General features: G+C 50.5%; 2 protein-coding genes across 12 annotated transcripts in view; one reads left to right on the forward strand and one right to left on the reverse strand.

Moving 5' to 3' along the window:
- The window catches only part of LOC105418562 (WW domain-binding protein 11-like), a 1,118,483-nt gene that overhangs the window by 130,152 nt on the left and 975,016 nt on the right, over positions 1-13,315 (forward strand). The gene's annotated exons all lie outside the window — the stretch shown is intronic.
- The window catches only part of LOC115246878 (rho guanine nucleotide exchange factor 3-like), a 27,966-nt gene continuing 19,356 nt past the window's right edge, over positions 4,706-13,315 (reverse strand). For all 4 annotated transcript variants that reach the window (XM_029826798.1, XM_029826799.1, XM_029826800.1 and 1 more), the window contains 9 exons: positions 12,502-12,609; positions 11,896-12,153; positions 11,759-11,821; positions 11,552-11,648; positions 11,320-11,396; positions 8,174-8,431; positions 7,936-8,106; positions 7,642-7,831; positions 4,706-6,336 (listed from right to left, as the gene is read on the reverse strand). In XM_029826798.1, coding sequence (XP_029682658.1) covers positions 5,774-6,336; positions 7,642-7,831; positions 7,936-8,106; positions 8,174-8,431; positions 11,320-11,396; positions 11,552-11,648; positions 11,759-11,821; positions 11,896-12,153; positions 12,502-12,609 — 1,785 coding nt within the window. In that variant the 3' untranslated portion in view covers positions 4,706-5,773. The remainder of the gene's footprint in view (positions 6,337-7,641; positions 7,832-7,935; positions 8,107-8,173; positions 8,432-11,319; positions 11,397-11,551; positions 11,649-11,758; positions 11,822-11,895; positions 12,154-12,501; positions 12,610-13,315) is intronic.

The raw sequence follows: 13,315 nt of genomic DNA on the forward strand, positions 1-13,315 counted from the left end.
TATCCTAGCTCTATATACTAGATCTATATACTAGTTCTATATACTAGTTCTATATACTAGCTCTATATCCTAGCTCTATATCCTAGCTCTATATACTAGCTCTATATCCTAGCTCTATATACTAGTTCTATATACTAGCTCTATATCCTAGCTCTATATACTAGTTCTATATACTAGCTCTATATCCTAACTCTATATACTAGCTCTACATACTAGCTCTATATACTAGTTCTATATACTAGCTCTATATACTAGCTCTATATACTAGTTCTATATACTAGCTCTATATCCTAACTCTATATACTAGCTCTACATACTAGCTCTATATACTAGTTCTATATACTAGTTCTATATACTAGCTCTATATACTAGCTGTATATACTAGCTCTATATCCTAGCTCTATACACTAGATCTATATCCTAGCTCTATATACTAGATCTATATACTAGTTCTATATCCTAGCTCTATACACTAGCTCTATATCCTAGCTCTATATACTAGCTCTATATCCTAGCTCTATATACTAGTTCTATATACTAGCTCTATATCCTAGCTCTATATACTAGTTCTATATACTAGCTCTATATCCTAACTCTATATACTAGCTCTACATACTAGCTCTATATACTAGTTCTATATACTAGCTCTACATACTAGCTCTATATACTAGTTCTATATACTAGCTCTATATACTAGCTCTATATACTAGATCTATGAGGCCTACCTTTTCCTGCAAGTGTGAAACTGTTTATTTATTGGCCTTAACTGTTGTAAATGTCCAGGACATTGTATATATCGTGTATATTATTTATAGCAAATGTATTTTGTCTACTCTCAGGATTTGGCCACCTCCTCCCCTGGCCTCTCACACCTAACAAGGCATAGATTTAACTTAATTCCATCGCTATGTTAGGATTTCTCTAAAAGGTTCATTAAAAAACCATCTTTTGAACTGTATTTGTGTTTTTAGCTCCTGTGTTGTGTACAGATGTCCATCTAGCTGTGGGAACCAACACGTGCAACATGGAGGTCAAGGTGACGATGCTATGGGAGATTCCTCTGCCTGATGCGTGAGGAGCCCATCTAAGGAGCTCCTCTCCACCATCTCCCCCACTGAGTCCATGAGGGAAACATGGCAGAAGTCTCCACCTCACTTTTGTTGGACAGAGGTGTATAGCAATATAACAATATAGAATAGAATATAACAAGCAAAAAAGCAAATAAGAGATGACTTTATTCTCATGATTCTAACAGAAGGCAACCCTCAGACCTACTCCGTTTTTAATGAATGAATCTCCTCTCCGAAACATCAGTAGTTGACATAATACGACCAAAAACTAAAGTAAAGGTTGAGGAAACAACACTCGGACCCCTAATTAACGCACACCTGCTGTGCTCTGTGCGTTAATAATGCTATATAGATGCATATATTGCCGCTGAGCAGCAACAACGCATTTGGATTTCGGAGCAGGACTGTCCTGAGGCGTGTGTTAGTAGCTCCGGAACTGTCTGCAGACATTATCTTGTGCTTGGCGTTGCCATAATAGATCCTCCCGCGGTGCAGCCAATCAAATCAAAGGACGGCCGCTGACGTCATTTTCGCCCGACAGATCTTCTTCACTTTGCTGCCGGTGAGTTAAATGCGCCTCTACTGCCATCTAGTGGACACAGTAATCCACACGCATGATTTGGACCTCTCCTCTCCTCCTTTCCCCTGCTCTCCTCTCCTCTCCTCCTTTCCTCTCCCCTTCCCTCCTCTCTCCTCTCCTATTCCCTTCCCTTCCTTTCCCTCCCCTCCCCTCCTCTCCTCTCCTCTCCTCTCCTCTCCTCTCCTCTCCTCTCCTCTCCTCTCCTCTCCTCTCCTCTCCTCTCCTCTCCTCTCCTCTCCCTAACCCTAACCGTGAGAGAAAGAAATCAGAGCAAGTCTCTCCCGCTTCTCTCTCTGACAGATTGTACATTCATTGAAATTGAGATATAATTCCAATAAAAAATGGCTCTGTTACACCCTAAATCAGCTGAATGGCAGAGCTGGACCTGTTTACCACATTGTTGATAGAAGACAAAACCAGGAATCAGGAATCTCTGAGTGGCAACTCTCCCTCGAGTTTTTCATCCCCAGAGATAAATATCTGCTGTAAAATCATGAACATCGATGGTTCAAACCAGACTGGCTCCAGACGCCCCCGTGGGGCTCATCAATTACCCGCTCAACGCTCTGTTTGGTCAGTGCGATGTGACTTTGGGAGACAGGCTGATTTCACAGTCCAGAGCCACACACCCCTACAGAGCCGTGCTGGGAACGCTGCCCAACTTCTCCGGAGAGTTCTACAATGCGTTCACAGCCACAGGGAGACATCTCAAAGATTTACCTCTGAGCATTGAGTGGGGGGAATTTAACAATGGCTAATCTCTGTTTGTGGTCAATTTGAAGCCACTCGAAGACGGAGAGGCCCTCTCCCCGATTCCAATGCCATCCTGAGGCTGGAGATGAGGTTCAGAGATTCCCCTCCCCCACACCACCACCCTCATAGGCTACGCCTGCTACAACTCTGTTTGGGAAATCATCTCTTAAAGGCAGGTGTTGGTGGATTAGTATTGAAAAGAAAAAGAAAAAACCCTAACCTTACCCCTCTAACCCTAACCCTCTAACCCTAACCTAACCTAACCCTAACCTAACCCCTAACCCTCTAACCCTAACCCTAACCCTCTAACCCTAACCCTAACCCAACTCTAACCCTAACCCTCTAACCCTAACCCTAACCCTAACCCTAACCTAACCCTGACCCTAACCCCCTAACCCTAACCTAACCCTCTAACCCTAACCTAACCCTCTAACCCTGACCCTCTAACCCTAACCCTAACCTAACCCTGACCCTAACCCCCTAACCCTAACCTAACCCTCTAACCCTAACCCCTAACCCTCTAACCCTAACCCAACTCTAACCCTAACCCTCTAACCCTAACCCTAACCCTAACCCTAACCTAACCCTAACCTAACCCTGACCCTAACCCCCTAACCCTAACCTAACCCTCTAACCCTAACCCCTAACCCTCTAACCCTAACCCTAACCCTAACATTTGCCGAGCGCCTTTTTCTTCTCCCACTCCAGCCACTAAATAGATTCCAAGGAAAGCTTTTAACAGTGGCTCTGTAATTAGTGGGAGAGGGTAAAGCCAGAGTGGCGGGGATCAGGAACGTGGCATGAAACACCTTCATGCACGCAGAGACGACGATGGTCACAGAACTCAGGGACCTACATGCGTGCCACAGATAAGCTGCTCTCTGACCCGACTGCAGCCCTCTCAAAGAAGGCCTCCTTCTCAAAAACACCCGCACAGACCCTTTTCAGAATCAGAAAATTCTCTCTGACATCCTCTCGATGTCATAGTCGGAGGGCTGAGGGTGAGGACCAACGTAATGCAGAGGCTCCTCCGAGAACATCCCTTGGCCTTGTCCCTGAAACGTAAAGCCGCGGGAAAACGATGAGGGGCCATGCTGAGACAAGATGGGTAAACCTTAAAGCAAAGTTAGGATCCACAAATTGAAGCACCTTACTGCCTTGCATGGTTAAAGACGGCGTCAATCCCAAATTTACCATGTGCCGCAGCACGAGGTAGCACGAGGCCATCTTACACATTGACTAGAGAACAGGTCGGGGCACTCGCTAACAATCTACAACCAGGTACGCCCATCGATACTTGCCCATAGGGTTAACCCTGACCCTAACCTAACCCTGACCCTGACCCTGACCCTGACCCTAACTCTAACCCTAACTCCAACCCTAACCCTAATCCTAATGCTAACCCTAATGCTAACCCTAATGCTAACCCTAACTCCAACCCTAACCCTAATGCTAACCCTAACCTTAACCCTAACCCTAACCCTAACTCCAACCCTAACCCTAATGCTAACCCTAACCTTAACTCCAACCCTAACCCTAACCCTAATGCTAACCCTAACTCCAACCCTAACCCTAATGCTAATCCTAACTCTAACCCTATAACTGCTGGACAGTGGGACAGAGGAGGAGAGCGGAACGTATATGGATCAACAAATTAGGCACAAAGACACCACATGGCCTCAATGAACATCCATAGAACTCATCTTTCCCAGTCAGCCAATTTAAACAACCTAATATTCTTACGAGCCGAACCAGTTTCTTACCTACCCATTGATCGACTGATTTATCTTTTACCCTGCTTTTATTACATAACTTCGTTTTCTCTATTTTAATTTGAACTCTAATTGATTTTTATTTATATTTATTTTTAATTTTATTTATAACCTGATTGGATTAACCTGCTCTCCTCCTCCCCCTTTCCCTACCCACACCCGGCCTCGAACCCTGATTCCTATTGAGAGACAACTCTGACCTGCACACCTTGCCATCAGTCCGATCAGTAGGCCAGTGCACAGAAAATTGTAACCCAAACCCTGAACCCCAACCCTAACCCAACCCTAACCCTAACCCTAACCCTAACCCTAACCCTAATGCTAATCCTAACTCTAACCCTAACCTAACCCTGACCCTGAACCCAACCCTAACCCTAATGCTAACCCTTACTCCAACCCTAACCCTAATGCTAATCCTAACTCTAACCCTAACCTAACCCTGACCCTGACCCTGACCCTAACCCTAACCCGCTGCTGTCCAGACGTTGGCAGCTTGGCTCGTTGTCATGTGGGTCAGTGAGACCAGAGACCGTCTTTGGGATCAGTTTATTGCTTCAGTTTTTGAATCCACAGAGTCACAAGATCTTCTAGTCCTGATTGATCCATCAAATTGATCATGAGTCTATTACTAGGGCAACCTACCAGCACATATCTGTTCATTACACAACAGCTTTTTCCATCCACTCACAGAGACCAAATCCATTTTCAAATCTACAGAATCAAACAGTCAGCACCAGTAAAGCGTCTCTTCTCTGCTCGTTGGTCTGGTTAGGAGGAGTTAGGGTTAACCCTAACCCTCTGGTTAGGTGGAGTTAGGGTTAACCCTAACCCTCTGGTTAGGAGGAGTTAGGGTTAACCCTAACCCTCTGGTTAGGAGGAGCTGAACCCTAACGTATGTTAAAGGTCTCCTTTGCATTCTTGTTGGTCGTTATTATTCAGGACATCTGGTCTCTTCTCTGCATCGAGGGTGACTTTTACCCTTATTGGACTCATAAACAGGCCTCATTCAAATGTTGTAATGTGGACAGAATCTTCCTTGAACTCAATTCATCAGCAGCATGTGAGCCAATGAGCAAACCAAACTGGATTCTTCAGGAATCTGAAGTGATTTTATGACTCAAAATAGGGAAAATATTTCCCATAGTCTTTGTCCTTTTATGGCTCTAGATGGGTCATCAGCCGATGCCGATGATGGATGACGAGGTGTGAAGAGCTTTGTCCACTTTGTCCAACACATGTCAGTCTGGTGATGAGGACAACAGGTTCCCACACAAGCCTCCATCGTCCTGCTCAGCCAGGACAGCAGGTCAAAGCCCCAAAATGGTTTTATTGAAACATATAAATATAAGGTTTCAGCAGGCAGCAGAATCAATGAATGGCATCGCTTCCTGAGTCCAAAGGGGAAGAGAGAGAGGGGTAAAAAGGGGACGAAAACAGGGGAGGTCTCAGGCTTTAGGCAGTGGCTTGCAGAGACCCAATGAAGTCCACATGAAGAACCTGATCCTGAGCTGAACTCTTGGTCCAGATATTTACAGCAGTCGGGGTGTCCTGGTCAGGGATTGTGACATCCCTGCCAGATAGGCTGGTTTATGGTCCCATCAGCACCTCCTCACCTCACTGGTGTCCATGCTCACCTCCTCCTCCTTCTCAGCACCGCTCTGCTCCATCTCTTCCCTCTCCTCTTCCTCTTGGCAGGAGGAAGCTCCGCCGTGAGGGTCTACTTCACCTCTGTCCATCCTCCATACTCCCACCACTTTGTCCAGGACCCCCTCCCCCGTCTGGCTGCTGGTGTCCAGGGTGGCGTCTTCACCCACCCTTGCTTCTGGATCTGTCTCCACACTCATCCCTCCACCTGCAAGCGACTCTTCTCCCAGGTTGACGTCTCCCTCCCCACTCGGACTTGCCTCTGCCTCTAAACATTGTCCAGAATCTGTCTCCCCCCACACCACCCTTTCACTTTCTTGCCCCAAATGGGAGCAAGAAGCCAGGACAGGTCCTATCTGTCCCCCCGAGCCCGTCTGTCCTCCTGTCAGTGCTGCGGCCTCCTTAGCTTGTCTGATGCAGTTAATCCATTGCTGTTTATTGAAGCTGTCGCTAGCCTGGAAGCTGTGGCTCTGCAGCTGGCCTCCGCTCCGGTACCAAACCCGAAAGAAGTTCTTTGCTGTGAGGACAATGAGAGAGGCACCATAAGGCAGGGCGGTGAGTGTCCCTGTCTCCTGGGAGACCAAGCGTCCCCAGGACACACACTGTAAATAGAGCAAGTCAAACCAATGATTTGTGTAGTTGGACGCGGCCACTCGGAGGAAGTTGTTCTTCCCTAACCCTAACCCTAACTCTAACCCTAACCCTAACTCTAACCCTAACCCTAACCCTCTAACCCTAACCCTCTAACCCTAACCCTCTAACCCTAACCCTAACCCTCTAACCCTAACCCTCTAACCCTAACCTTCTAACCCTCTAACCCTAACCCTCTAAACCTAACCCTCTAACCCTAACCCTCTAACCCTAACCCTCTAACCCCCTAACCCTAACCCTCTAACCCTAACCCTCTAACCCCCTAACCCTAACCCTCTAACCCCCTAACTCTAACCCTAACCCTAACCCTCTAACCCCCTAACCCTAACCCTCTAACCCTAACCCTAACCCTCTAAACCCCCTAACCCTAACCCTCTAACCCCCTAACTCTAACCCTCTAACCCTAACCCTCTAACCCTCTAACCCTAACCCTCTAACCCCTAACCCTAACCCTCTAACCCTAACCCTCTAACCCCCTAACCCTAACCCTCTAACCCCCTAACTCTAACCCTAACCCTAACCCTCTAACCCCTACCCTAACCCTCTAACCCTCTAACCTAACCCTCTAACCCCTAACCCTAACCCTCTAACCCCCTAACCCTAACCCTAACCCTCTAACCCCCTAACCCTAACCCTCTAACCCTAACCCTCTAACCCTAACCCTCTAACCCTAACCCTAACCCTCTAACCCCCTAACCCTAACCCTCTAACCCTAACCCTAACCCAGACTGATTATGAGGGGACATGGAAATGGAACCAGCAACCCTGCAGTAAACCCCAGACCCCCACCTCAATAGAAAATACCTCAAATCGTGCTCGTTTTTTTTTTAAAAAAGATCAATAAATACAGAGCTACTTATAGCTGCTCTCAGACAGAATGATTAAGAGCCAATTTTAAATGTACGAGATCATTTCCATTCAGTTTGGATGTAGAAATGGAGCATTAAAGCTATTTGCAACCTCCCAGGTTACACCAAGAGGACTGTTCATTTTGGTGAGTGAATAACCAATTTGGTTGCTCAGGTGTAATATTTCTGCTTGATCTACGAGTGAGAGCGTGCTGGGGAGTACTTGTGCACGGCCCTTTAAGCCTGCCTGCGCTCCACTCCAGCTCGCTTCTGTGACCTCGGCCATCCAGGCTACACGTGTGCGTTGTGTGAGGGGGACTGACTCCGCTCGCTGTTGCTGAAGGCCCCCCGGATGGAGCCGCCCACTCTCATCTCTCCGTCCAACAGGTCCTCCAGGTCCAGCTGCCTGATGGGGATGGGCTGGCGACACAGCTGGTAGCTGACCGGCTGATCGCTGAAGGAGACGGACCTGGTGATGACCAGGACATCCTGGAACAGGAAGACATGGAGCTTCTGCCAAGACAGGGAGAGATTAGCGAGAGGAATGGGATGATTATGGGGGGGTCATGGAGGTCGGAGGTGATGTTGAAGGACAGGAGAGCAGCAGGTCTACTGACCAGTCCTCGGTTGTTTTTCAGTTCTCCGTGGCAGCTGAGGGTTCTGGACCACTCAATGAGTTGGTCCCTCTGCCCGTCCTCTGAGTACAACAGCCGGTCCTTGTAGTACTGACACTCTGACTCCCCCGTCTGCCGGTTAATGTCTGCCACCACGCTCTGGACCACCAGCATCTGCAAAGAAAGCTACAACATTAGATCCAAAACCCCCTCAAAGCTTCTGAGCGTCGCGTGTCCTCACCGCCTCATCCAGGAGCTGCCGGTCCGCGTGGTCGTTGGGGGTGTGCTTCAGGATCTCCCTCAGCAAAAGCGGATACTTCACTAGTCGGCTGCGAGGGATGTCCAGGAAGTTCCACAGGTCCAGCTTCCTACTAAAGGGGGACTGGAGGCAGCGCTGCAAGAAATCCTGCACCCGCCGATCCTGCTTCTTCTGATCCAACAAGGCTTTGGCCTTGACTTGATTACTGCAGTAGGGCGTGTAGGCGGAGAGACAGGGCAGCTGCAGGGACACACGGACAGGCACGTCTTTTAGTCCCTCACTGTCGGCAGTGAGGACATTTATGAGTCCACGACCCTCACTGTCAGCAGTGAGGACATCGATGAGTCCACGACCCTCACTGTCAGCAGAGAGGACATCTATGAGTCCACGACCCTCACTGTCAGCAGTGAGGACATCTATGAGTCCACGACCCTCACTGTCAGCAGTGAGGACATCGAAGAGTCCACGACCCTCACTGTCAGCAGTGAGGACATCGATGAGTCCACGACCCTCACTGTCAGCAGTGAGGACATCGATGAGTCCACGACCCTCACTGTCAGCAGTTAGGACATCTATGAGTCCACGACCCTCACTGTCAGCAGTGAGGACATCTATGAGTCCACGACCCTCACTGTCAGCAGAGAGGACATCTATGAGTCCACGACCCTCACTGTCAGCAGTGAGGACATCCATGAGTCCACGACCCTCACTGTCAGCAGTGAGGACATCGATGAGTCCACGACCCTCACTGTCAGCAGTGAGGACATCGATGAGTCCACGACCCTCACTGTCAGCAGAGAGGACATCGATGAGTCCACGACCCTCATTGTCAGCAGTGAGGACATCTATGAGTCCACGACCCTCACTGTCAGCAGAGAGGACATTGATGAGTCCACGACCCTCACTGTCAGCAGTGAGGACATCTATGAGTCCACGACCCTCACTGTCAGCAGTGAGGACATCTATGAGTCCACGACCCTCACGGTCAGCAGTGAGGACATCTATGAGTCCACGACCCTCACTGTCAGCAGTGAGGACATCTATGAGTCCACGACCCTCACTGTCAGCAGAGAGGACATCTATGAGTCCACGACCCTCACTGTCAGCAGTGAGGACATCGATGAGTCCACGACCCTCACTGTCAGCAGTGAGGACATCGAAGAGTCCACGACCCTCACTGTCAGCAGTGAGGACATCTATGAGTCCACGACCCTCACTGTCAGCAGTGAGGACATCTATGAGTCCACGACCCTCACTGTCAGCAGAGAGGACATCTATGAGTCCACGACCCTCACTGTCAGCAGTGAGGACATCGATGAGTCCACGACCCTCACTGTCAGCAGTGAGGACATCTATGAGTCCACAACCCTCACTGTCAGCAGTGAGGACATCTATGAGTCCACGACCCTCACTGTCAGCAGTGAGGACATCTATGAGTCCACGACCCTCACTGTCAGCAGTGAGGACATCTATGAGTCCACGACCCTCACTGTCAGCAGTGAGGACATCTATGAGTCCACGACCCTCACTGTCAGCAGTGAGGACATCTATGAGTCCACGACCCTCACTGTCAGCAGTGAGGACATCTATGAGTCCACGACCCTCACTGTCAGCAGTGAGGACATCTATGAGTCCACGACCCTCACTGTCAGCAGTGAGGACATCCATGAGTCCACGACCCTCACTGTCAGCAGTGAGGACATCGATGAGTCCACGACCCTCACTGTCAGCAGTGAGGACATCTATGAGTCCACGACCCTCACTGTCAGCAGTGAGGACATCTATGAGTCCACGACCCTCACGGTCAGCAGTGAGGACATCTATGAGTCCACGACCCTCACTGTCAGCAGTGAGGACATCGATGAGTCCACGACCCTCACTGTCAGCAGAGAGGACAGCAATGAGTCCACGACCCTCACTGTCAGCACTGAGGACATCGATGAGTCCACGACCCTCACTGTCAGCAGTGAGGACATCGATGAGTCCACGACCCTCACTGTCAGCAGTGAGGACATCGATGAGTCCACGACCCTCACTGTCAGCAGAGAGGACATCCATGAGTCCACGACCCTCACTGTCAGCAGTGAGGACATCCATGAGTCCACGACCCTCACTGTCAGCAGTGAGGACATCTATGAGTCCACGACCCTCACTGTCAGCAGAGAGGACATCAATGAGTCCACGACCCTCACTGTCAGCAGAGAGGACATCTATGAGTCCACGACCCTCACTGTCAGCAGTGAGGACATCGATGAGTCCACGACCCTCACTGTCAGCAGTGAGGACATCTATGAGTCCACGACCCTCACTGTCAGCAGTGAGGACATCGAAGAGTCCACGACCCTCACTGTCAGCATTGAGGACATCTATGAGTCCACGACCCTCACTGTCAGCAGTGAGGACATCTATGAGTCCACGACCCTCACTGTCAGCAGTGAGGACATCTATGAGTCCACAACCCTCACTGTCAGCAGTGAGGACATCTATGAGTCCACGGCCCTCACTGTCAGCAGTGAGGACATCGATGAGTCCACGACCCTCACTGTCAGCAGTGAGGACATCGATGAGTCCACGACCCTCACTGTCAGCAGTGAGGACATCGATGAGTCCACGACCCTCACTGTCAGCAGTTAGGACATCTATGAGTCCACGACCCTCACTGTCAGCAGAGAGGACATCTATGAGTCCACGACCCTCACTGTCAGCAGTGAGGACATCGATGAGTCCACGACCCTCACTGTCAGCAGTGAGGACATTGATGAGTCCACGACCCTCACTGTCAGCAGTGAGGACATCCATGAGTCCACGACCCTCACTGTCAGCAGTGAGGACATCGATGAGTCCACGACCCTCACTGTCAGCAGTGAGGACATCGATGAGTCCACGACCCTCACTGTCAGCAGAGAGGACATCTATGAGTCCACGACCCTCACTGTCAGCAGTGAGGACATCTATGAGTCCACGACCCTCACTGTCAGCAGTGAGGACATCGATGAGTCCACAACCGTGTCCCAGAGACGCTCAAATGTGGTTGGATGCTGAGGAACACACACCTGGTTTGGAACCCCCCTCAAAGGGCCACGTGAGGAGAATGAAAGTCCAAACATTAGAAAGTTAAAAAGTCTCACCCAGGCGGTCAGGATGTGCCCTACGTGTTCTGTGGATCCGTCTGGTTTCCTGGCATCTCGGAGGCGACTCAACAGATCTGAGGGCAAATGAAGGAAACAGCCTTAAAGGGAGCAACGATGAGGGGCGGAGTCCTGTCAGCGTCCCTGAGCAGGACCACTGATGGCAAGATTAAACGAGGCTAATTAAAGGATTCCTATTTATTTCTATTCATCATCAGAGGCTCCAAATGACCTTCGTGTAGTGGGATTAAGGAATCCAGAGTCCCAAAGATCTGGTTCAGTTCCTGCTCAGTCATGATCGCCAGCGTGAGCATTGGGTCATGGTAGGCCTTCAGGGCAAAAGAAGCCATCATTTAGAGTCGGACCTCTGTGTGGAACAAAGCGTCTAAAAGAGCATGCTGGCTTCCTAGATAATAAGAATAGTCTGGTTTCTGTTTACCTTCTTAGCCAACTTTAGGTCCTCCACCAGGTCTTGTTCCCCCTGAGCCAGCTCAAATATTGCCTGGAGGAGGAGGGCAGCACAGAAGACAGGAAGTAATCCCAGAAACGTTCAAACCTTTGGCTTTCCCCTCTTACCTCTTGGCGTTTAATCTCCTTGGGGCTCAGAGGCTGCGTCGCTCCCAGCCTGACGTCGAAGGTCTCGCTCCACAGTTTGCTGTCGCGCCGTTTGCCAGTGGAAGCGGCTCCCGTGGAAGCCCGTGGCGTGGTCACGGCGGAGCACGGGCTGGAGACCGTTGCCGAGATGACGCGCGTCTTCACGGCGGAGGAAGATGGAGGAGGAGGAGGGGGGGGGGCTGCCTCCGGCTGATTCACGTTCCGGAAACTGATGGAGCGCTGCAGAAACGGATCCCTCAGTCCTTCTTAAACACGACGCTATGGATTATTATTATTAATCCCCTGTTGGTTCGGAATGATGGCTCCAACGGAACCATCCTAATTATAATGTTGTCCTTGAGACCGTCTCCAACATAGTTCATAAATGAACTCTGACCCCCCCACATTGCTAATTCTTTAGCTAACCAGGAGCATAAACTGGCATTTTCTTTTCTTCAACATAACACAAACTGCTTTTATTTACAGAGATGATCCTCTGGAGCTTCCTTCTGAGTCGCCCCCTACTGGCCATTACACAGAATACAGGTTTGCTGTCTTCCCAGTAAAACCAGTCCACTCCTGCCTTACCTGCAGCGTCTGACCAATCCTCTTCAGCGGTGTGGTCTTGACCGGGGGCAGCAGGCTGGCCAGAGACGTCACCCGGGAGACAAGTTTAGTGCGCTTGGTGCTCGGCTCCTGCAACACAGGGTCCCGCGTCAGGGTCAGTTTGTGTCTTCAGAACTCTAGGACAGGTTGCAGGTGGACATGCTGCAGCTGGACAGGTCTGCAGGTGGACAGGCTGCAGGTGGACAGGCTGCAGCTGGACAGGTCTGCAGGTGGACAGGCTGCAGCTGGACAGGTCTGCAGCTGGACAGGTCTGCAGGAGGACAGGCTGCAGCTGGACAGGTCTGCAGCTGGACAGGTCTGCAGGAGGACAGGTCTGCAGGTGGACAGGTCTGCAGGAGGACAGGCTGCAGCTGGACAGGTCTGCAGGTGGACAGGCTGCAGGTGGACAGGCTGCAGCTGGACAGGTCTGCAGGTGGACAGGCTGCAGCTGGACAGGTCTGCAGCTGGACAGGTCTGCAGGAGGACAGGTCTGCAGCTGGACAGGTCTGCAGGAGGACAGGCTGCAGCTGGACAGGTCTGCAGCTGGACAGGTCTGCAGGAGGACAGGTCTGCAGGTGGACAGGCTGCAGCTGGACAGGTCTGCAGCTGGACAGGTCTGCAGGAGGACAGGTCTGCAGCTGGACAGGCTGCAGGTGGACAGGCTGCAGGTGGACAGGTCTGCAGGTGGACAGGTCTGCAGGAGGACAGGTCTGCAGGTGGACAGGCTGCAGCTGGACAGGTCTGCAGCTGGACAGGTCTGCAGGAGGACAGGTCTGCAGGAGGACAGGTCTGCAGC

Source organism: Takifugu rubripes, chromosome 19 (genome assembly GCF_901000725.2).
Source record: "Takifugu rubripes chromosome 19, fTakRub1.2, whole genome shotgun sequence".
NCBI classification, from domain to species: domain Eukaryota; kingdom Metazoa; phylum Chordata; class Actinopteri; order Tetraodontiformes; family Tetraodontidae; genus Takifugu; species Takifugu rubripes.